The sequence below is a fragment of the Coenobita brevimanus genome, chromosome 62 (assembly GCF_032717465.1).
Source record: "Coenobita brevimanus isolate Jiangsu-jjx chromosome 62, ASM3271746v2, whole genome shotgun sequence".
In the NCBI taxonomy this organism is placed as follows: Eukaryota; Metazoa; Arthropoda; class Malacostraca; order Decapoda; family Coenobitidae; genus Coenobita; species Coenobita brevimanus.
Genome location: NC_137015.1, coordinates 33,055,612 through 33,079,783, shown reverse-complemented (window position 1 = coordinate 33,079,783; position 24,172 = coordinate 33,055,612). Strand labels below are relative to the sequence as shown.

The 24,172-nt window shown below is 43.2% G+C and overlaps 1 protein-coding gene across 1 annotated transcript in view; it reads right to left on the bottom strand.

Moving 5' to 3' along the window:
- Nucleotides 1-24,172, bottom strand: part of LOC145404028 (uncharacterized) — a 128,776-nt gene that overhangs the window by 80,210 nt on the left and 24,394 nt on the right. The window contains exons 4-5 of the mRNA XM_080275631.1: nt 7,896-8,016; nt 3,066-3,187 (exon numbers count right to left, since the gene is read on the bottom strand). Coding sequence (XP_080131757.1) covers nt 3,066-3,187; nt 7,896-8,016 — 243 coding nt within the window. The remainder of the gene's footprint in view (nt 1-3,065; nt 3,188-7,895; nt 8,017-24,172) is intronic.

Below are 24,172 nucleotides of genomic sequence, written 5' to 3'. Positions count from 1 at the left end.
TCACTTATTGCAATGCATTTGTAAAACTTATTATAAAACACTTATTTCATAACACTTACTAGATATACTCTCAATCCTCGTAAATCGCGGCAATTTGGGCCTGGACCACTGCCGTGATTTACGAATTCCATGATTTATGAATAATAACTCTTATGTGAAAAATTTATTTGGGTCTGGACTTTGGCCAACCCGCCCCCACAGCACCCTACCTACACCTATCTAGGCGCCATCAAACACAAACATACAATTATAGGAATATTCAGTGCATGTATTAAACAAAAATAAGCCATGTTAAGGGATCTCACCTTAATCCTATGATGAAATTGCTTAAGTGAATGGAGTGGGGTGGTGTTGGGAAGAACTTAGAACCTCTCAGCACTTGTTTTTCCCAAACTCTTTCGCCAGCTTTGAAAACTTCTCTCCCCTCTCAACATGACGAATGAGCTCCAAATATTGACTGTAAAACAACTGCGGCAGCTTCTTGATGCCATACTGCTTAGAGCACTTCATCGGGGGGTTGGGAGAGTACATGGCAGGTAGGAGGCTGGGGGTAGTTGCACAAAAAAGGCAGGTAACTCTCGTACTCCACGGCGACGGTCTGTAGTGTGCAGACTGGCGGGACAAGAACAACAACAACATGGCAGCATTAGTATGCACATATGCCACCAGGGACGCGCGGTGATTGGTTGTTGGGTTGCGATTTTCAGTAGGAATGCCGTGGTTTACGGTTCTCCTCGAAAAAGGCCCACTTGGGTGCCTAGTCCACGATTTTCGTGACATAACAGTGATTTAAGGTTGCCAGCAGTCTGACGGCCACCTAGCAGTGATTTACAAATCCGTGATTTATGAACACGCGATTTACGAGGATTGAGTGTGACTTATAATATCTTACATTTCACACACTTGTACATATCTGTTTACTATTTACAATTTCCCACACACCTGCTCAATCACTGAGCCCTTTCCCCGGTGATAAGGGCAGAACTTTTGCGGGGGTCAATGATGGTATCAGCCCCGAGCATAGGGGTGACAGAATCAGAGGAGGAGGAGGAGGAAGACATCACTCTACACTCTACTAGTGCCGTGTAGAGACTGAGCCGTGCATCAGTGGGGTACCTTGGGTACCTACCTACCCTATGGTTGTCACAGAAAATGGTCGTAGGTTCAAAGGGTGACGGAAAGATGCTTGCAGCTAATCCCATCAACCGGCAGCGCTCCGCACCCCCAAAAGTGATGGTATAACACGTCAATTGGCACATGGGGGTTAAGCCCAGTGAGTTTGTACTTCAGAGAGTTAATTGTAATTCAACATTACAGCTTCAACATTCCTCAAGCTTTTCTGGAAAATGCCTCATCTAATATGGCTTAAAGTATGATAACCAGCCTATATATTTTCTGGGGTATGAGTTCTCTCCCCATCCCTATATAACTGTAACCATGCCATCTTTGGTTGTACAACTGTACACAAACAAAAGGCCTCTAAAGCCCAATTAACATATCTTCAGAGTTCTAGGTCCTCCCCTCTCTAACTAGCAATGTCCAGAATATCAAAGTCTGTGAATGTTGATCCACCTTCGGAACTGAGGTATCCACAACTTCATTAACAACCATCTCCAAAATGACATAGGTGCATATCTTAAACAATCTCTATTACAGAAAACAGCAGAATATTATCCCATCTGTCCTGAGCCAGTACCTAATACTTTAACACATGAAAACTCCCTCCATCCTCAGCACATCACAGACTGATGATGCCTTTATCTTATTACAATACAGTCACTACTCGTTTTACGCTGATTCGGTATATGATAATTCGCAACAACAATAACAGAAAAGTTCCACCCCCAAATCCAATTTGCGATGTATTTCCCACTATGACGATATTGCCCTCGGAAAATTTCGTACGAAACACCAGGCACACGAAAGGCGACAGTCGCTTGTCTCTGGCAAGATGGTGGCTCCAGCATGTAGAGCATTTTTTGGTTCAGTTGCGGTCCCGCCATCCCTTCAAAGCCCTGTCTTTTCCACTTGTTCATGTGTGCCCCTCTGCTATTGTCACCTCTCAGCCAAGCATCGTGCTACAGTAGGCCTATACATAATGTGGCACCAAGCCAACGTTACACAAGTGTGACTGTTGTGTTGTTGCAATGATTTACTGTACGTGAGTAACGCCGCCTGTATTGGTGTGATAGTATTTGTTTTGGTCTTGGAGATAACTTGGACTGACACAGGAAGTGATTAAGGTGGGTTGTCATTTTTGTTTCAGTCTTTGGTAGGAGAATTTGGGAAGCTGAGCTGATGTAACCCCCCTTTTATAATGTGTTTTAATCTCCTGATTTACGATAAAATTGTTATACATTAAGGATTGACCTGATGTAACCCCATCGTATAACAAGTAGTGACTGTACTTGGGCACTGTATGTACATCTTTATATTCATAAAGGATTATAACACAGCAGCTTATGATAAAAGCTCGGCATATTGATTTTCAGTGATCCAGGTCCTTTCACTTCTTAGAACCCTCCTCTAAAAATCTTGTGGATGCTTTCTCACTAACAAGGCTCACTTGTGGGTGTGCAACTTTACACATAAATGAGGCTGGCCCATGTTAAAGATCCAGCCTACTGAATCTTAGGCTTTAATATGATATGCTATCCTAAGAAATCGCCAGTTGGGGATTCACTGGCACTGAGCATGCAGCAAATGAACTGAGTCTAGTTTACAAGAAAAATTGCAATTATAAATACTGTACTTATATTGGAAACTTTAAAGTGCAAAACATTATGAACACTATGCTTCGGTTGCAACTGTATTCCATCTTATGGGGGGGGGGAAAAAAAAAAAAAAAAAAAAAAAGGGGGGGGCATTTTACAATGCCTGATACTACAGGGCACTAGAAATGTCACTATGAAAACACCAATATACCTCATACAAGCTACCACATCATACTATACCACACTGCACGCTAACATACTACCTGTATTCTACTGCAAAGAGACTTTTCTAAAACTCTGTATACAACCTTAGAATTTCTTGCACAAGTGAACTGCCTGGAAACAACTCACCTTAATATCTTCCACGTTTACTGGCAGTGGAAGAAACACTGTTACAGGAGACTCTCTCATGGAAGACGGGGCTTGTGAACTGGCTTCTGGTTCTTCAATGGTAATTTCAATATCATACAGATCTGTGGAAGGTTATTCAGCAAGATCAGAAAGTGACACAAAATATGACTGCCAGTCATAACCAGACAAGCACCACCTACGCAAAAAACATGTATTTTATAGTCAAGGCTACACCAATCCTCGAATGAGGGATAAGTATCAATAATTCCTGTTTCCTTACAGCAGTTAGGTCACCGACAAAGGACTGATGACTGGGCTAGCAGGTGCTAACATCCCTACTCCTTTCCCTATGATTCCCCCCTGATGCCATGGAATGTGATTAAAGTGGTTTGGCAGCAAATTCCTACTAATCTTTTAAGGCTAACATCAGGTTCTACTGATAAACCTATAACAAATATTGCCTTATAGTCACTGTGTTTCATGTCCTACTGGAGGGAACAAAGAGCTCCCTCTTTGTAGGTGATTTCTCTAGCTCATTTGCCACAACCCATAATGTCCGTGGCAATGTGCCAGGTGCAACTTCCTATAAATCAGGTTTTTAGTCTGGGCCTAAAAGAACAATGTTAGATTCTCCTCATGTAAGACAGTTGCAATGCACTTCTGTCATTTAAGCAGGGCACATACTGACCCATATTTGTTTATAAATGGCTAAAGGTTGCTTATATGAAGGTGAAGTTTTTAGGCCTCACCTTTGGCCTCAGTCTTACTTGGATCCCACATCTACGGCAGGTTTAGGTTTCCTGCCTTAAGGGCTTGAAGCTTTAATAGGATCCTGCCCACACTACATGGGGTGCTGATAGCCATATCCTCCTCCCCCTCCACCAAGTTTTAGTGTTATCTGAACTAGAGTATGATTGAGGTGTATTCATCAGCTATCCCTGGACAGTTTTGCACTTTGGGATCTGTATACCATCCAAGCATTCATTTGGCTACAGGAGCACTTTGCATCTTCCCTATCCCAAGCCTGCTTGTGGATGCAGGAGTAATGGAGTTGAAACTACAGCGTCAGTCCCATACAGTGAGGTGCTGCTAAAGAGTCCAAAGGCTTTCTGAGACTCCAATACATGACTGTGTTTTTAAGTTCTGCACAGCATCCATTTTATAACATGAAGTCACAGTTTCCTTGAACCTTTAGTTACAGGGCAAAGAAAGTCATGACTGACCTATCTCCCATGTACTGTATTTCATTCTTGCACATGGGGAAGTGTGGTTCCTCACTGGGAAGTCAAATTTTGCTGATATGTCATGGCCCGTAAGGATCTGGCATCAGACGCAGTGATCTGCATCCTGCTTTTGGCATATGTTGCCCTCTATACTGGGTCTATCTCAGGTTTTACTAATGGTTCAAAGTTTAATGCTGGTGCCAAATTAGGATCATCTTCCTGGGTTTTAGCCAGAGTGGCAGTTTTCCCTCCTCAGCCTCAATTTTTACTAATAAATCATTAGAAATTCTTATGGTTTTCCACCTTATCCTTACCCATAAGGCCATAAGTTTTACTATTTATTCCAACTTCAGGGCAGCCTTTTCTGCCCATGAGCATTTTGACTTTCCCCTTTCCTTGGTTTGGGAAATTCTGGAAAAGCTCCTCCTACGTCACCATGTGTAGAGGGTTTGCTATGCTGGGTGCCCATCCATGCTTAACTGCAAGGGAATGAATAGGCACATGAGGTATCAAGAGAGGTGGCTACCCATCCTGTCTCTCTCAGACCTCTTTCCTATGGGATTACCTCCCTATGATTAAAGGCAGTAGGTGGTGGAAACCATCATCCACTCACTAGATGTAGTGCTACCTATTTCTTTCATCCGTTCATTCATCATCCAATCCTACATTGCCCCATGAGAAATGTAGGAGCCTGGGGCTAGGCAGGATGGTCCTGACATTTAAGATGAGAGTGACCAGCCTCACTCATCCCTGAGTGGTATTACATGAGCAATAAACCTCAACCACTCCTTGGATATAAACCTCCATTGGCTCAATCTGACTGGAGCGCCGTACTTACCCACTAAACCACCAGCTGCCAAAATTTGGTTATATGGTTACCACCCAGCATAGTAAATGGTCTCCTGGTGTACCTACTTCTTCCTTTAACTATAACATTCTTTTTCTATGTCTGCCCTCCCCTCTTCCTATTTCTCTCACCTTTCCAGTCACTTTTTATTCTTCTTTCCTTTCCAGGTGGCTTTACACTGTGTGACTAGCCTAATGGTTACCTGTAAGCAGGAAACCATTTACAACACTGGGTGATAACTATATGACCAACACATGAACGTTCCCTTCGTGTCAACAAGTGGGTTGGTGGAGGGTTAGTGCCCATTCCCGTAAAACAACTAACTCACCCCTTATGGGATTATGGCATCTGGCTATGGATAGATAGATTAAAGCTGCTCGTCCGACCTCCTGGTAACATACCTGGGTCACACTTCCTGCTCTCAACAAGCTCTGGGAAGAGGTGGTGTTACAAGTAGTCAGTCCATGGCCCTATACAGGCATACTCTGAAAAAAACTGGGAGCTGCCGTGACATGCCTAGGGATCGGTCATACATGCCTGACGCATTGCCATCTGGAGGGAAGACCCTCTCTTCATTGTGATGACTGTTTACAAACAAATACTGACCATCTGGGACATCTTATTTAACTGCCCCAGTATGCCACTGATACACCTCTTACGGAAAATCAATCTTGCCCGTTCTACTCAGTCCTTGGTGAGGTGACGTTTATGATGAGAGGAGCCACCTTTCCGTTTGCTGAAGGGGTAGGCTTTTTCAGCCAATGCCGAAACTCCTCCACTCCTTCCTCATTAGCGTCCAAGGCTTCACCATGGGTCTCACGATTGGTAGGGTCATGTCGAACCTTGAACCTGGACAACCAACCTTCGGATGCCTTGAAGTCTGGGATGTTGTGAAGGTGAATGAACTTCTCGGCAGCAGCCTTCAACTCCGTGCCTCTCAATAGCATGCCTCCAGCCCGCTGATGCCAGTACCAGATCAATGTTGAACGGTTGACTTCAGCATGCTGGGACAAACTCAGAGCCTTCCGTTCGGTGTTGCATCTGTTCCTCTGGCCAAAGTCTGCCATGTACTGGGTGAGCTTGTCACAGGCTTTCCTGAAGTCATGTAGGGTTCAGCGGGCCATGTCATACTCCTTAAGGGTGCAGGAAGTGGACAATCCCACATCTGTCTTACTCAGGATCTCCCGTTTCTTCTCCAGTGTCAACACTACCCTCCTCCTTTTCCCTAGTGGAAGAGACATCATCACACACCCAAGGAAGATGCATGCAAGGAATAGCAAGGCCATAAGCAGGCAGGGAACCACCACAAAAGCTACCACATGCGCTGCCATAACAACTCTCTGGGAAGAGCTGCTCACTACACAGTCGATGCGTGGGAACTAAGAGTTAGCGAGGGGGGGTCTCTGGGAGACATGGGGTAAACTAACCAGCCAGACATGATGGCACCATTGGGCTATTCCCATCCGTCCAGGAGGAAATTTTTTGCGCAACCATAATTTCCAAATGGACACATTTTGTCTGGATATTGGGAAAAAATGTATGAATAATCATTTGGAAGAGCCAGATCACAGCATCCAGGTAATGGATTGTCTGGGTAGTGGTTGTCCAGATAATTGAGAGATTACTTGTTGGTAGGTAGGGGCACTCACCATCCACTCACTCGATGCAGTGCTGCTCTCTGGTGTCTGCCCTTTCCTCTCCTCCATCCTCTTCTGTCTTTCTTTCCATCATTCCTTCCTCGTCCTTCTGCCTACGGGTGACTTTATACTCCCTCGTCTGTCTTATGTGCCTTCATTCTTTCCTCTTCCTTCTGACTGTGGGTGACTCTACACTGAGTGCAAGCCAAATGGTTTCCTGTACACAAGGAAACCATTTACTACACTGGGTCGTAACCATATAACCAAATTTTGGCGCCTGGTGGTTTAGTGGGTAATTACGGAGCTCCAATCGGACTGAGCCGGTGAGGGTTTATATCCAAGGGGTGTTTGGGGTTTATTGCTTACATAATGCCACTCAGAGATGAGTGAGGCTGGTCACTCTCATCTTAAATGTCAGGACCAACTTGCCTAGCCCCGGGCTCCTACACTCCTCATAGGGCAATGTAGGACTGGATGATGAGATGAGTTACTGTATTATATATACTGTACATACACAGTATATACAGTACATTTACTTTTCATCATTACTCAGACGACATCAATACGATTCAGATTATAAGATAATTTTTCCCTTTTGATACTGACACCATTATTAATCATCTTTTGCTTTCCAATTTACACCACGACCATATATATATGCTGCACAGGACATCTGGCAGGTTGTGACTTGCAGCACCTCTTATTTCACCATCTGGATCATCAAACTAACCCTATTTCCCACTAATAAATCTGAAAGGTGTGATCCAAAAACAGGACCAACAAAGCACAAAATATACAGAGTGGTCCATATTACATATGTATATAGTGCTCTTCTTTTATTCAGCCTAGCAATGTCTTGTGTTGCAGGGATGATTCAGTGTTATCAATATCTAATCTGCATCATTTATTCATTTCCTGCTCCCATTACCGCACTCACACTAGCAGACTGAGCCATTCCTACAATTTGTTAGAGACTGCCAGAAAAGCTATTATGGACCAACTTGTACATAAATGCTAGAAATCTTTACAACAGGTTCTGTCTTGTAATACAGGTTGCCTGTATCTGATAACAAAAGTTATTTCATCTGCTGAATACCTACAGTATGAGTGTACAAGCACTTACCTGTAAGAAAGTTCTTCTGGGAGTCATCCATCAAAACTGAGTTCTGAACACCTGATGACATCTTAGTGGTCTTTTTGGAACACTTACATGGCGCACTCAACATACGACCACTACATTTGTTCTGTAAAGAAAGAGGCATGCTCAAATGTATTCTAGGGAAAAATAAATAAATAAATAAAATAAATAAAAAATCTAGATCCCTACTTGCTCAATCTGATAAACTGATACTTCTAGTCCCCTACTTCCATTTCTTCATGTCAATTAAGATTTTCTAAAGGGGTATTTTGACCCCTAACAGCTGTCCCCATTGGGCTTTACACAGAACGCGTTGAATGGGTGTTGTCTGGCATCGAAGCAGCTGTTTGTTGGTTTCGAGCGGCAGGAGATCTATCTACAGTAAACCCTCATTATACGATGGGGTTCCGTTCCTGAAAACCCCCATCGTAAAGTAATCCATCATATAGCAATCCCATTATAACATGGAGTCAATGGAGATACGTTCCCAGACGTGCCTAAACTCTCACATACACACACCTTAGCACTCACATACATGAATTATCCTTATGTTTAAACATTTAAAGTAACACATTAATAGTGAATAAAGAGAAAAAAGCATGAAAACTACAGTATACAGTAGATCTTACCTTTACTGAAGCAAGCAACAGTTGTTTATGTGGTTCCTAGACAATTCGCCATGAAGTTGACAATTCGTCGTCATAATATGGACGTTCCCCGTCAGGACAATTCCCTGTCATTCTATAAATATATTTATTACTGATTAACTGATACTTTAATAACTAATTCTCAGGGGGATCTATCAAAGTCTATTTTCATTCAACAGCATTGGCTTTGGATATCATTTGTAAGTTGCACTTTTCGACAATATTTAACTTGTTTCTACCTTGCTGTAGTTGACTTTGAATTATGTTCTAGCATCACCCACAACTGTTTTCATTAATTTCCATTGGTACTACAACATCCTAGGTATATTTTAAAATGACTTTGAAGAGGTACAAGTACAGTACTAAAAAACTAGTGTACTTCCTAAATAAACTGAAATGAAAATAAACGACGGGGAATCATCCTGACGACAAAAAGTCCTGATGGCGAATTGTCTTGTTATTGTTGTGATGGCGAATTGACTTGATGGCGAAATATCCCGAAACATTTATATAGACGTAACATGAAGATTATTTGTATAATTCCAAAGTATGTCGATCGTTCACTTAAAGTAATTAGGCATTTATATAAATGCCAATGTCTCGTATGTAGCCTTATGCTAAGATGAAGGATCGATCATAAATCAGCTGATTCACGTTTCAATATACAGTATTATTATTTTTCATTTAATGCCCATGATTTGATGCCATATTTTACATTTACTATATAAACAATAAACCACCATCACTTTTATAACTTACATAATTAAAAAACTAGTGTACTTGCTAAATAAACTGATACGTAAGTAAATGATGGGGAATCGTCCTGACGGCGAATTGTCCTGACTCGGCCTCACGGTCACAGCCCTCACTCATCAATGTCAGAACTGCCTGGCTGGGCAGGGCTAGCTAATGAGGCTGGACCGGTGGACGAGTGTGTGTGGTCTAATGCCGACAGTGTGAGGACGTTTTTGTTGCGTTTGCACATTCGCTGTTCACTGAGCCGCGGATGATCCATCGTTGTAGCAAATCGTTCCCATTGTATAGTGGGCATAGGGTACTAAAGTTTTGACACTGTATAAGCGAAATATCATACAAAGAGGCATTGTACAATGAGGGTTTACTGTATCTATATACCTAGGCTGCTTCCCCCAGGGAAAGGGAGGTAGCCGAGACAGGACGACACACTCCCCATTTACTCATCCATTCAAACACATTCATTCGCATCTTAGCCCCAAGGGGGAGAACAGACAGATCCTCACCGCACCACACCACACATGGGTCAACTGCGCAATGCAATCAGTGACATCCAAAGCAGGGCCCAATAGCAGAGCTGGTTTACCCCTACCACATCATAACAGACCCATCCTCTTACCTGCACCTGACCTGACTAGCTGATCAGACCAAATGCGGGAGAATATCCCCTCAGGGCTGCATCATCACTTATTCATTCACAATTTCTCTCCATTTATTTCTGTCACATACAGCCACTCTTCCTTGCTCAACAGACATCCCTTTCGCATCCAGCGCTCTCTTCACACTGTCCATCCATCCTATTCGTGGTCTTCCTCTCAACCTTACACCTCTCACATCAGATCTAGTTATCTTTTTCACCAATCGCTCATTATCCATTCTCTCCATATGCTCAAACCATCGCAACACCCTCTGCTCAACTCTACCAGCCATCTCCTGAACAACTCCAGTTCTCCTTCGCACTTCATCATTTCGCACTCGATCCATACGCGTCACTCCACACATACTCCTCAGACACCTCATCTCCATTACATTCAAACTTTTCCTCTCTGCTACACCCATATTCCATGTTTCAGCCCCATATAACGCAGTCGGTACCACAACACCCTCATACAGCCTTCTCTTTACATCCATTCTAAGCGAACGACATCTAAACACTTTTTTCATTCCTCCAAGTATCTTTCCTACTTCATTTATTCTAAACTTCACTTCTGCATCTATTCTTCCATCCACAGCAACATGTGACCCTAGATATTTAAAACACTCTACCTCCTCAGGCAACTCGCCATTCAAAACTATATTCATCCCCCTACCATCTACCAACCTTGTACACTTCATCACTTTACTCTGAAAAATGTCTCTAATTTTATGTCAAGTATTGCACAAAATCATACTTACAAAATATATACTGTATTTGCCGGTGTATAAAGCTGACCTGTGTATATGACTACCCCAATATTTCCATACAAAATGTGGGTTTAGAAATATGCTCTGTGCATAAGATGAGCTCCAACTCTTTAGACACTGCAAGCTTGCTGTCCCAGTAATCCGTCCTTTACCATTCTTCCCACTGACCAGTGAAGTGATACTGTACTGTACTATCAACACTTTGTTAAGCAACATAGCCTTTGGTTAGGTTTTACCTTAAACTACCTTTCTTCTGTGGGTTTCACAAGTTATCCAGGCTGCATGCACTACCTCCAATATCTAAATAGGTTATACAGACAGCCCTCCACATTCGCAAATTCAATTTTCGCAGGTCTCGCAGATTGCCCCTGTATAGCCAAGATCCCTTCGCAGCTCCAAAGTGTAGTAGTACGGACGCTCGCAGGGCATTTTGTGCCAAACCAGGCCCACACTAAACCATCGAGCTCCTGTGATCCTCTATCTCTCCCTCAGTCTGTGTCCTGCCACTGTCACATCGCTTTGCTGCCTCTACACTGCCATGCCAAACCTCCCATAATTTTGTTATTGTGCCCAATAATTGTGCTCTCACGTGTTCAAAGGTAACAAGTGCATTGCTGTGCTATCAGGTGACCGAATTAGTGCCCGACTGTGCAATTTACTTGTGATAACTTTGTCCCATGTGTGTCATGTTCATCATCATCATCACAGATCGTCAGAGTTCATCCGCCAAAACTTCAGGGACAGTGGTGAATTAACTCTGCATTTCATGGGTATGGTTGTTAGACGTTGGGGTAAATGTGTAGCTGATGACTTTCCCACATTCATGTGGATGTGTGTGAGACGTACTCAGTTGTAGAAGTCTGTGGAAGTCACCAGGTAAATATTTACCCTAACTTAGTACAGTGAACTCTCACATTTGGCTAGTAATAGGTGTGAAAAAAAATTTGCCAAACTGGAATTCACCAAATTGTAACTGAATAACTAAATGGGAAAAAAATAAATTGTTTCTGGGCATGCATGACTGGACTGATTTTCCACCTGTTATAACATTACTGGGTGCAAATCATGTGATAAACACAGATAATATGGTTCAATTTAGTTTATTTTAGCCAAGAAACAATACAAAACAGAAAAACTCACATAAGAAAAGAAAATAAGGGGCCTGATGTACACATGGTGTATGGTGCGTGAATACCTTAGCTGGCATCTGAAGCCTCACTCCCTGTAGCTTCTGTTGTCCCTTCCTCCTGTGGATCTTCATCTGAGCCAAAGCAATCAAAATTGAAGTCATCTGGAATGCTTGCAATGTTTATGTTGTCATCAACTGGGCACGATCATTGGAGAGGGAACCTTCAGCTGGTGCAGTATCTTCACTCTGTCGTCGGCCCAGGTAACGAGTGATGAGCACTTGATGTTGTTCATTTATTTTCTTATTGTATTCCTTCAAGAAGAAAGATGATATTCATTTTCTGTACTAGCTGAACTTGATCACTCTCACTGGCTACAACAGTCTCTATTTCTTCTTGGAGACGGGAACAGTCACCCAATATGTGAGAGTGTTTCGTCGTTGTCAGTTGCTTGGGCGTCTGCGCAGGTTTAACTTCTTGTTCGTTGTCTTCTGTTTCATCATCATCATCATTATCCAACATTTCTTCAATTTTCTGTTCAGTGTTTTTGGATATCTCACCCAACTGTCCTTCATTAACTTCATTAAATCCTGGAACACTTCTTGCAGCTTCTACAGCTTCTTTCATGAGCTGCTCCTTCCGCTGACACTGTGTCTGCGTGTACATGTCACTGTTGAAACCGTATGTGATGAGGTGAGGGAGTAGTGGTGCCTACCCATGCTTAATGGTAGCATTATTAATTTTATGCCAGGCACCTACCATAAAGTTGACAGCCTGTCTGATATCAAAATGTTTCCGTAATGTTTTGACAGTAACTATCTCCCTTGGCATGTTGACAGGTAAGGCCTTATCTGGTGAAGAAGCTGATGTGGGTGCCACTACTGAGGTTGAAAATAATTGGCATAAAATTACAAATACAGTTACAGTATATTTTTATTATTAACAACTCGCCAATTGTGAGATTTCTGTCACCAAATTAGAGTGCTGTGTACAATCCCATCCCATCTCCAAAAGTGAATTTGCCAAATAAAAACTCGCCAAATGTGAGAGTTCACTGTACAGCCATACCCAATCACAACTTATTTGTTATTAAACTTTTTCATACAGTTGGTCTGTTACTATTTGTGATATTTTATGCCGCTTTCAGGTCCCAGATATGGTTTATTAGGTACAGTATGTGCACACTTGCTCACAAGGGGTGACTTGCAGCTGTAATGGCATATAAGGGAGGGGGCACCAAACATTTGCAGAAATTCCACATTCTCAGGGGTCTGTGTCCCCTAACCACCGCAAATGTGGACAGCCACCTGTACATTTAATATTCCAGCATTAACTCATATGGAAAAATTATTATAGAGAAAGTAAGAGAGATATCAGAAGTCCTAGTGAGTGATGAACAAGGTGGCTTTAGGAGTGGCAGAGGATGTGTGGACAAAATATTTGCAGTGAGACAGATAGTAGAGAAGGCTTGTGAGAAGGACCATAAGGTGTTTATGGCATTCATGGATCTGGAAAAAGCATATGACAAAGTGGACTGAGAAGGATTGTGGAAAGTTTTGTGCATGTACGGTGTAGAGGGTAAGCTGTTAGGTGCTGTCAAGAGTTTTTATGATGGTAGTGAAGCATGTGTCAGGGTTAATGGGCATCTAAGTGAATGGTTCACAATCAGTGTGGGTGTGCGACAAGGTTGTGTGATGTCCCCATGGTTGTTCAATGTATACATGGATGGGGTGATGAGAGAAGTGAAAACATGAGTAATGGAGTGAGGGATGGCACTGGTAATGAATGGAATATCTCAAATTTGTTGTATGCTGATGATGCAGTACTGCTTGCAAGTACCGGACAAGAACTTGGTAGGCTAGTGCAGAGTTTTGCTGATGTCTGTAAGCGTCGTTCCTTGAGAGTAAATGTAGAAAAGAGTAAAGTGACGGTTACTGAGAGAGAAGGTGACTCCCAGTGCAATGTAACAGTGAATGGAGAGAGACTGGAATTGGTAAGAGAGTTCAAATACCTGGGTACAGTGATAGAAAAGAGAGGAAAATGTGCAAAAGAAGTTGAAAGTAGAGTGACACAAGGAAGAAAAGTAGCTGGTGCAATGAAGGCCTTGATAAGAAAGAGGCTTGAGTGTTGCAGAAGCATGAGGCTTACATGAAGGAGTGTTAGTGCCAACTTTAACATATGGATGTGAGACTACGATGTGGCATGAAAATGAAAAGTCAAGAGTAAGAGCAGTGGAGATGGGACTGCTGAGGAATGTATGTGGAGTACAGAGGGTGGATAGGATACGAAATAATGTGATTCGTGAAAGATGCGGAGTGAGGAAGTCGGTGGACGCCAGAATTGAAGAGAGTGTACTGAGATGGTATGGTCATGTGGAGAGAATGGATAACAATAGTGGTGAAGAAGGTATATCTGAGCGAATTCGAAGGAGGGAGGAGGCGAGGTAGGCCAAGGAGAAGGTGGAGAGATAAGGTGGATGAACGTGTGAGGAAAAGAGGTTTGGAAGTCGGCGAGGCTAGGGAACTGACAGGAGATCGAGCTGGCTGGATCAATTTTGTGAGGAGATATGCATGATCAGGGATTTTTGGCACCCCTTTTTAACGTGGCAGCATCTGGACTGACTCTGTCGGATACGATATGTGAAGCTACAGAACGTGGTCAATGTTTTTGGCGTATCCGATAGAGCCAGGATTCCGTGGGCTTGAATGATGAGTGAATGGAAGCGTGGCCCATTGGATTGGGCAATTTTGGGCTGTCTGGACATTGCTACTCCTCACCCTGCCCTTGGGTGGGAAAGGAGGTCCGGATGATGATGATGATCTCATACACTTGACCCTCCATTTCCCATACCTGGAATTCCTGGATTTTGGGTTTCCCGGACACAGGCTGAGGCCGGGATTCTCACAAAAGTCCAGCATTCATATTTCCCGGGTTAAGCCCAAGTTCCCGGACAAAGTCCACGGATGCCGCCACTAGGTGGCAGGGGGAGTGCCCGCTCCCTCCTTTTTTTTTTTAGGCTAGCAGTCATTGTTCTACTTGACCGCATTGTGACCACTGTGTTTATTCCTCATTGCTATTATCATGCTGCCCACGCCACCCACAGTGCCTCCTAAACGCACCAAGCATACCAAGAAACCTGTACACCTTACTGTGCCGCAGAAACTTGAGCTAATTAAGAAACTAGAAGCGGATAAAAAGTATTGCTAATGTATGAGAAGAGTACGGAGTGAAGATGCATATCGTATCAGACAAAAGGAAAGCCAAGGAAAAATTATAAAACTATGCTGTGAAATTTTCCATTGCAAGTGCAAGCACAAAAAAAGATGTTGATACTAAGGCACAAAAGCATATGATATTGTCTAAAAACATAGATTTAGATGCAGCAGTTTACAAGTGGTATGTGCAGCAATGTTCATGTGGAGTTCCAGTGCATGGGTGTGAGCTACCTCCCAGTGCAGGAAAATTGACAGTCCATTTAGGGATTGCTGATTTTAAGGCCAGTGATGGGTGGCTCTACAGATTTAGAAACAGACATGGGATCCAAAACGTTAAACTCAGAGGTGAGGCTAGAAGTGCCAATACAGAAAGTGTTGAACCATTTTGCCGTAAGTTGCAAGAACTGATTAACAAGGAAAAACTAACTTTAAACCAAGTGTACAATGATGATGAAAGTGGAATAATGTGGCGTTCCTTGCCAAATAACACACAGGCTCGCAAGGATGGAGACAGAGTGCCAGAGAAAAAATTAACAAGGAAAGGCTGCTGATCTTGTGTGGGGAAAATGCTGCAGGATTCCACCATCTCAAGTTGGTCATAGTCAGGAAATCTGCTAAGCCTTGTACCTTTAAAGACATCAACCCCCAAGATCTACCTGTACACTACTACAGCTCAGCAAAAGCCTGGTTTACCCCCTTCATAACCCATGACTGGTTTCAAAAGCTCTTGTTTCCTGAAGTAAGAAACTATCAAGAGCAAGTTCTGAAAGTTCCTCCAAGTGAAATTAAAGCTCTGTTTTGATGGACAATGCCCCTGCACACCCGAATGATGACATTCAGATCAGCCACAATGGGTGAATTCGTGCAATGTTTCTACCACCCAATACAATATCCTTGATCCAGCCCATGGACCAGGGGGTCATTAATGCTTTAAAGAGACAGTATCAGAAGAAGTATCTGGACAAAGTACTGGTGGTGACACAGGAGGAGGCACACATCAAGGAGGACACTTGTGGCCAGAAAACCCTGCAGAACATCAAGCCTACAACATAAGGTCAGCCACATACAACATGGCTGATGCGTGGAAGGCTATGAAACTCAACATTTTCACCAATGCATGGAAGAAACTGTTGCAAGATGAAGAGAATGAGAATGATTTTGAAGGCTTCGAGGCTGCTGATTTCCACTGTGTTCTATGCAGGACAGAAGAGAATGACATCACCCTCAACGATGTCCACGTGTGGCTGGATGCCAAGGATGCAACAACTGGTCACCAGATCATGTCTGATGCTGAGATAGCAGCTTCCATAACTGCCCACCAGAGTAGAAGCAGCAGTGAGGACTCAGACATGGAGATGCCAGCCAAGCCCAAGTTGTCTGTGATCAGGGATGCCATAGACAAGATTCTTCAGTACGTAGCCACTCGTGACAACCTTTAAGTTCAAGCACACTATGACCAGATTCGGCTACTATGTGGTGTAATAACAAAAGAACAACACCAGGTGGGCCGCCAGACAAAGATCTCGAGCTTCTTTGCACTGCAAGTTGGCAGGCCACGGTCGCCTCACCCAGATGCTGTTCACCTCAACCTGCACCTGAGTCACCTCAACCTGCACCTGAGTCACCTCAATCTGGCCTCAGTGGTGTCACCCAGTCACTCACAGAGGTCACCGGTGACTCAGACCCTGAATAACAAGTTATTCAGGGGTCCCACTATGTGATCACAGCATACGTAGTTTCACCTACATTTCAGTATTTATACTTACAAGAGGATGAGAAAAAGGCAGAGTATAAGAGAGAAGTGGAGGAACGATTGGGCAAATATGAATTGGAGCAGATGGGGGATGTGGAAGGTGTGTGCAGGATATTTACAGAAGAAATATGTGCAGCATGTGATGTGGTCTGTGGGAGGAAGAGAAGATGGAGGGGGGTGCAAGGAACAGCATGGTGGACTGAAGAGGTGAGACAGGCTGTGGCACAAAAGAAGAAAGCATACAATGAATGGATGACAAATAGGGGCGTGGAAGAAGTTGAAAGGCGGAAGAGAGAGTTATATGTAGAAAGAAAGAGAGAGGTGAAACGATTAGTAAGAGAGAGTAAGAAGAGTGGATGAGGAATTTGGAAGGAATTTGAGTGTAAAGTGGAGGGACTGTAAGAAAATGTTCTGGAAAGAGGTGAAGCGAGTAAGACAGGGTGGAAGTGAGGTTAGCAGGGGAGTGAATGATAAAAATGTTAGATTACTAGTGGAGAAGGGAGAAAAAGTGAGCAGATGGAGAGAACACTTTAAGGAATTGTTGAATATAGAGGATGGAAGTAATGCGAGTATAAGTGGCTGGGGAATGGCTGGGAGTAGGAGGGAGGTGAGAAGACAGGAAGAAATCAGTAGGATAGAAGTTGTGGAAGCAATGAAGAAAGTTAAATTGGGGAAAGCCCCAGGAATTGACGGAGTGTGTGGTGAAATGCTGAAGCATGGGGGAGAAATAGTAGTAGAATGGATGTGGAAGATGTGCAGATTGGCCTGGGAGGAAGGTAGAGTCCCGGAGGATTGGAAGCCAGGTATAATTACTCCCTTGTACAAAGGAAAAGGGGAAAAAGAAGTGTGTGGTAATCATAGGAGCATTTGTCTTCTTAGTATAATAGGAAAAGTGTATGATAGGATACTTATTGACAGAGTTAGAGAAAGAACAGAGGAATTAGTTGGAGAAGAACAGGGAGGCTTTAGGAAAGGAAGAGGTTTGTAGATCAGATATTCATTCTTAGATCTTTAGTGGAAAAGTTTCTAGAGAAGGGAAAGAAGTTGTATGCGGCTTTCATGGATTTGGAGAAAGCATATGACAAGGTGGATAGACAAGGATTGTGGAAAGTATTAAGAATATATGGAGTAGACAGGAAGTTGTTGAATGCTGGGAAGAGTATGTATGATGGTGCGAAGGCTGCAGTGCGTGTGGATGGTGAACTAAGTGAATTTTTCTCTTTGAAAGTTGGTTTGAAACAGGGATGTGTCATGTCTCCATGGTTGTTCAATCTGTGCATGGATGGGGTAATAAAAGAGGTACAAGGTAGGGTAGTGGATGTTGGAGTGGCCCTGGTGAGAGAGGATAGTGTTTGGAAACTCCCTGTACTGTTGTTTGCAGATGATACTGTGTTGTTAAGTGAAGACGAAGGGGAGCTGCAAGGCTTGGTGGATGAGTTTGGGAGAGTGTGTAAGAAACAGAATCTAAAGGTGAATGTAGGGAAGAGTAAAGTGATGGTCTCTGAAAGAGGTGAAGTCAGTGAATGTACAGCGAGGTTGGATGGTGAGGAATTGGAAAATGTGAGTACTGTACGTTTAAGTACTTGGGTAGTGTGATGAGTAAGGATGGAGGTTTGGAGGGTGAAGTGCTTGAAAGGGTACAGCAGGGAAGAAAGGTTGCTGGTTCCTTGAAAGCAGTGATAAGAAACAGGGAAGTGAGCATGGAAGTGAAAAAGTTACTACATGACTGGAGTGTATTGGTGTTGTGATGAGGAGAGGTAGACTGAGGTGGTTTGGACATGTGGAGAGGATGGGGGATGATAATTGGGTGAGGAAGGTGAGAAGTGTTAATATTGGGGATGGGGTTATGAGGGGTAGACCGAGAAAGACATGGGACGAGGTCATTAAGTGTGACCTTAGGGTTAAGGGACTGAACAGGGCGGCTGCAATGGATCGTGCAGCGTGGAGAGCCGCCATTAGGTGACCAAGGCCGACACATGCAAGCATGTTGGAGCCTTTAACCCCTAAAACGTGGCTGTTTACAGTCGATCCCCCCCCGAGTGGCGGGGTTGTATCGCGGTCTGAGTACCTGTAGGAAAATATTCGCCAAAAATCAGAGATTAATCCTAGAACATTATACTTGGTATGGCAGATAGTACTTACATTCAGCTTTCTCCAGAGACAGGTGTTGAGCCTTCGTGGACTACCCAAGGACTTGTGGAGACTTGCAAAGTTGGGTAACCAAATCTTCACTTTCACACCTCCAGCAACCCGGTTTCCCCTCTACCACAGCCTCATTCTGTCACAGTAAACTTTATACTACAACATAAAGGTAGTTAGGAATCCGTATTTGTACAATAAGCACTGAAAATAAGGCTAAAATCAACGAAGCGTACGGCCGACATGCACTGTGGCGGCGGTCTTCCCGTCACTCAACAAACATTTCCATTTTCACAGCTAAAAACATGTATACTACATTATTTTCAATCATATTACTTCCCAAAAGATCACCACGGCGCGCTTTTTATTCTGCCTTACGTCCGCCACTTTATTCTCGTTCCTGTTGGCCGCTTGCACTGACTGGGAAGAGCTAGAACTCGCCATAATCTCACTTTGAAAGCCTGCAGTAAACTGACGCTAAACAGAGGCAAACCGTGAGAAAAAAAGCTAGTGTTACAACTGGGGAAACAAGCGTTTCCTAGTAGCATAAACTGCTTGTGAGAGGAGATCGCAGATTTACAGTTCTGAGCGCTCAGAGCGCTGCCATGTATCACAGCCAGGCTGGCCGGGCCGTGGTGGCGGGGGGTACGGGGGGAAAACGCGATATTTGTCAACAACTGAGGTCAGTAGTACAAAGGTAAAGTATGCTAGTTGTAGCTAGAGGGTGGTGGTACTGATAGACAATACCAGCTGGAGCCTGCTTGCCCGCGGTTATTCAAAATTTACTAAAATCGCAAACGCGACAACCCGCCGTCCTGCCCTTATGGCTGAGCGTCGCAAACGCGACGATCCGCGTTTTAGGGGTTAAAAACGAAACGATGACAGTATTGTGATACCAACTCTAACGTACGGAAGTGAAGCTTGGATGTTGTTGGAAGGACACAAGTCAAGAGTGAGAGCAGTGGAAATGAGTTATTTAAGAGGAGCCTGTGTAGTCACATGGAGAGACAGGCTGACGAATGAGGATATAAAGGAGTGGTGTGGATGTGGACGTGATAGGAAGCGTTATGAGGAACACACTGAGGTGGTTTGGCCATGTGGAGAGGATGGAGAGTGAAAGACTGACGAAGAGAGTGTATGTGAGTGAGGTGGAGGGGGGAAGAGGGAGGGGGAGGCCGAGGATGAGATGGAGGGATGGGGTGGAGAGGTATATGAGAGAGGGGGGTGAGTTGGGAGCAGGGCAGTGAAATGGCGGGGGACAAGGTGACGTGGAGGCGATTTGTTTGTGGCCACCCCAAACGGGATTGAGGCGTCTGGCAATATATAGATATATAGATAGATTTATACTGCATTTATATTCATGTTTTTTCTGTATGTACTGCATTTATATTTATGTTATTGTGTCAATGTTACTATTTTATGTACTGTGTATGTTAGTTATGTTGGTAAAGGTAGCCTACATTCCACAATGCTCTAGAATATCAGAATAACCTCTGGATAATATTGGAGAATTTGGACAAAGTACGGTAAAAGTCCGGGGAATGATACGTGGAGTTGGACTTTTGGGGTTCCCAGACTGGTCTCACCCCCTCATAGTCTGGGAAATGGAGAGCCGAGTGTACTATATTAAAAACTTTACATCATGTTAAGATGAATTTTATACAATAGGTTAAAATAAACTTATATTTTATCAAAGTCATCACATCAACTGTCAGTGACTAATATCATCCACATCTGACATCATCAGTTCATCAACTTCATCCTGGGTTAGTGTTTGCAGTTCTTCGTCCCATAGACCAAACTCTGAATTCAAAGGTGTAGCTTCGGCATCAGCTTCCTCTTCCTCAACTGCCCACAAAATGTCACATACCATGCCCTCCACTGACTTGGAAATTTCACATTTCTTGGAGGAGTTGATGACTGTCTCCATAGGAATATCATTCCATGCCTTGATGATAAAATCACACAGCACATCCAGACCTGGAGCACACATATTCCCACCTTGTGTATATGACTTTTTACCGCTGATCATCCACTCATTCCACTGTTCACGGATGCAGTCCTTGAATGGTTCATTCAGACAAACATCAAGTGGTTAGAGAGCTGAAGTTAATCCACCAGGAATAACAACAATATCACAGTTGTTTCTCGCCATGTAGGTTTGTTCCCTCTGTTAAATGACTTTCGAACATCTCCCATCAGGCTACACTGTTTTAGCAAGCCACCAGGTCGCCTACACCACACACGCTCAATCCACAATTTCATTCCACGTTTGTCCATCCAACCTTTCTCATTGACGTGAACAAAAATTCCTGCTGGGAACTTTTCTTTTTGGTATTGTTTTTCTCCAAAAAATAATAATTGGGCTCAGCTTGGTTCCATCTCCCATACACGAAAGTGCTACTGTAAAGCGTGTTTTCTTGTGTCCCAATATTTTCACTGTTTTCAAACCTTTCTCCACAACAGCTTGATTTCCAACCATATCGAAATTCATTAGAGTTTCATCCATGTTCCCGATGTTGCTTAACAGATGTCCGTGCTACTTGCGTAGGCCTATGATGTACCGTTGGATACTGGTAAGCTTGCATTCAAGATCTTTTGGTAATCGCCGTGCCATTTTTGTTTACTGTCTCAGTACAGTACTAGATTATGTCTTTTCATGAAACGAGAACATGATGAAAATGTTGCTTTGAAATCTCTGCTGTGCTTCTTGTTTTCTCTGGCCCACTTGAGAGCCCAAATAAAAATTTTATTTCTTGGGGTTGTTCATGGACCATGTCGGCTACATGATTCTCCAAAATTGGCCACTGTGCACTAATTCTTTCTCATCGCACATTTATGCCTTGGCACATCCCTTAGTGAGTGTTCTTTCAATCTCCAAGCTCGTACCATCTTCTCTGTCACACCATATTCTCTTGCAGCAGCAGAATTATTGGATGATTTGGCATAATCCACCACTTTTAACTTAAAACAAGCTTCATATTTTCTTCATTTATTACTTGGAGCCATGACGGGGTTTGTGGTTGCAGGAAATAAGAGGTTAACCCAGGGTGAATGCTGCTGCTCATGAATTAGTGGCAGCAAGAATGGAAAAATCAACTTGGCAATGATACTAAGGAGCTTGGTAATGAGCTCCGCTTCATATCTGGTAACCCGCGCTCAGTGGCAACTGGGAAACAACCCAGCCAGTTGCTCTCAGACCAAGACACACACTGGTGTTCATGGTATGCGCTGAACAGGTTGCTCACCTTTCTTAGGTCCTCATGGCTGTATCGATAGAGATATTTTTATAAATATTTGCCTTCATACAGAAAAGGAAGTTGTGTTTGATGATGTTAATAATTTTAAAGGGTTTTGAAAGTACATGTAGTATATTCAGCAAAACAAGGGTCAAGTGAGTGATTGACGTTCCCCATCATGCCTATGGATCTGATAACCATGGGATGTAGAGATTAGGATTTTATACTCGGTGTTTAGGATAATCCCCAGTTTTGGGCATTTTCTTATGAGGTTCAAGAGTCCTCTTACACAAGGACAACTATGGTATCACAGGCATTGATATACAATTCTACATGCAATGGGGCAAAAACTATTGCGAGCATATGCATAGTTTTTTAGCCAGTCGTGTAACTGAAATAACTCCTAGTGGGAAACAGAAAACATGAATAACTGAAAACTGGTCACTTTCTACACACAATTGAGACATATGAAATTTAAATACAGTATAAGAAGGTAATTAGGTACTCTTGGCACTGGTAATATGTCGCACATATGACTGTGTAAACCAATTCCCTGTACAGTCAGCCATTCTGTTGCAACTGCGAGATGACTAAAACTGAAATGTAGCTGCAAATGACTGAAATTTGAGGACAAAACACACGAGTCCACTACACGAGCAGATGCGCAGTGACCCAGTACCGCCTTGAGGCACTTGTTCATATCTAAAAGACGGGGTATAGCAGAAGTTGTTGTTGTTCCTCAACTTTGGTTTATCTGATCAAACAGACCCATCAACCTCAGGTAAGCAATTGCCCCTATGGGGTTGTCCCACAAATTCCCGACACCACTGATGGTATCTGTGTCTTAGTATGGCATTTTTTTTTTTTTTTTTTTTTTTTTTTAAATGCAAGAGGGAACCAAAAGTCAGGGGTGTGCAAATTGTTCATTCCATGAAAAAAACAAGATAACAGGGAACCAAATTCAAGACCCATTCTTTTTGAGATGCCTAGAGACACTGCATTTGAAAGACTGGAGATCATAGGCAGTAGGAAAAGCAGACAGAGGGAAACAGTTCCAGAGTTGACCTGTTGCATATACGATGGACTGGGAGTAGCGGTAAACTCTTGGATTAGAGACTTGGAGGAAACGGATAAGAGTTTGTTGCTAGACAGGTGTTACGTGACCCCCGTAATGGAGGAGGCATTTAAAACACAGTGTCAGCGCCTGCTGCACTGTAAAAGTGAGTCCACGATATTTATTACAAATTCGCTCTGGAGTTGTGTGTGTGTGTGGGGGGGGGGTGAATGTACCAGTGTAAATATCATAATCTTGATTCTTATTTTCATTAAAAATATGCTGAGGTTAGATCCACCAACAAGGAAAGACAGAATATAAAGGTGGAACCTATCAAAAGTATGCCCATTGAAATAAGCCACATAATCATTCTCAAAGCATTCAACCCTTCAGGATCACTGTGTTAATTTTGTTGTTCATCACACTGTTTAGTTCCTGAAGCCTTATGATGGTGTCTTGTGTGTGTATGGAGGAGATGTGTTTAGGTCTGTCATGTTGTCTGATGAGGCAGCCAATCTCCGGTGTAAAGTTTGTGTTGTAATGTCTTCTGTTGCCTCAAGGAATGTGGTGTTTGTCTGTGTTGAGAATGACACTGAGCTTTGTTATAAACATGTTAATGTTGGTGACAGGTGTTTCTTTAGTGTGCTTCAGTGAATTCTGTCCAGCCTGCTCACCTGTACTTTGTGTACATGAGGAGTGATTGCTATGGTTTCGATTGTGTTTCTGTAGTGATAATGATAGGGAGATAATTTGTTGCAAGTCTGAATTCTGTCCATTAAGTGCTGTTGAATGCAAGAGTCTGAACAGAATGTGATGTCTGGGGGGTTTGGGGTGTTGTGTGCCTGGTGTGGGATGAGGCTGCATTGTGAAGTGTCACTGAGAATGTACATGGTATTCAGCTGCGAAACAATGTTGAGGCCTCAGCAGTTGT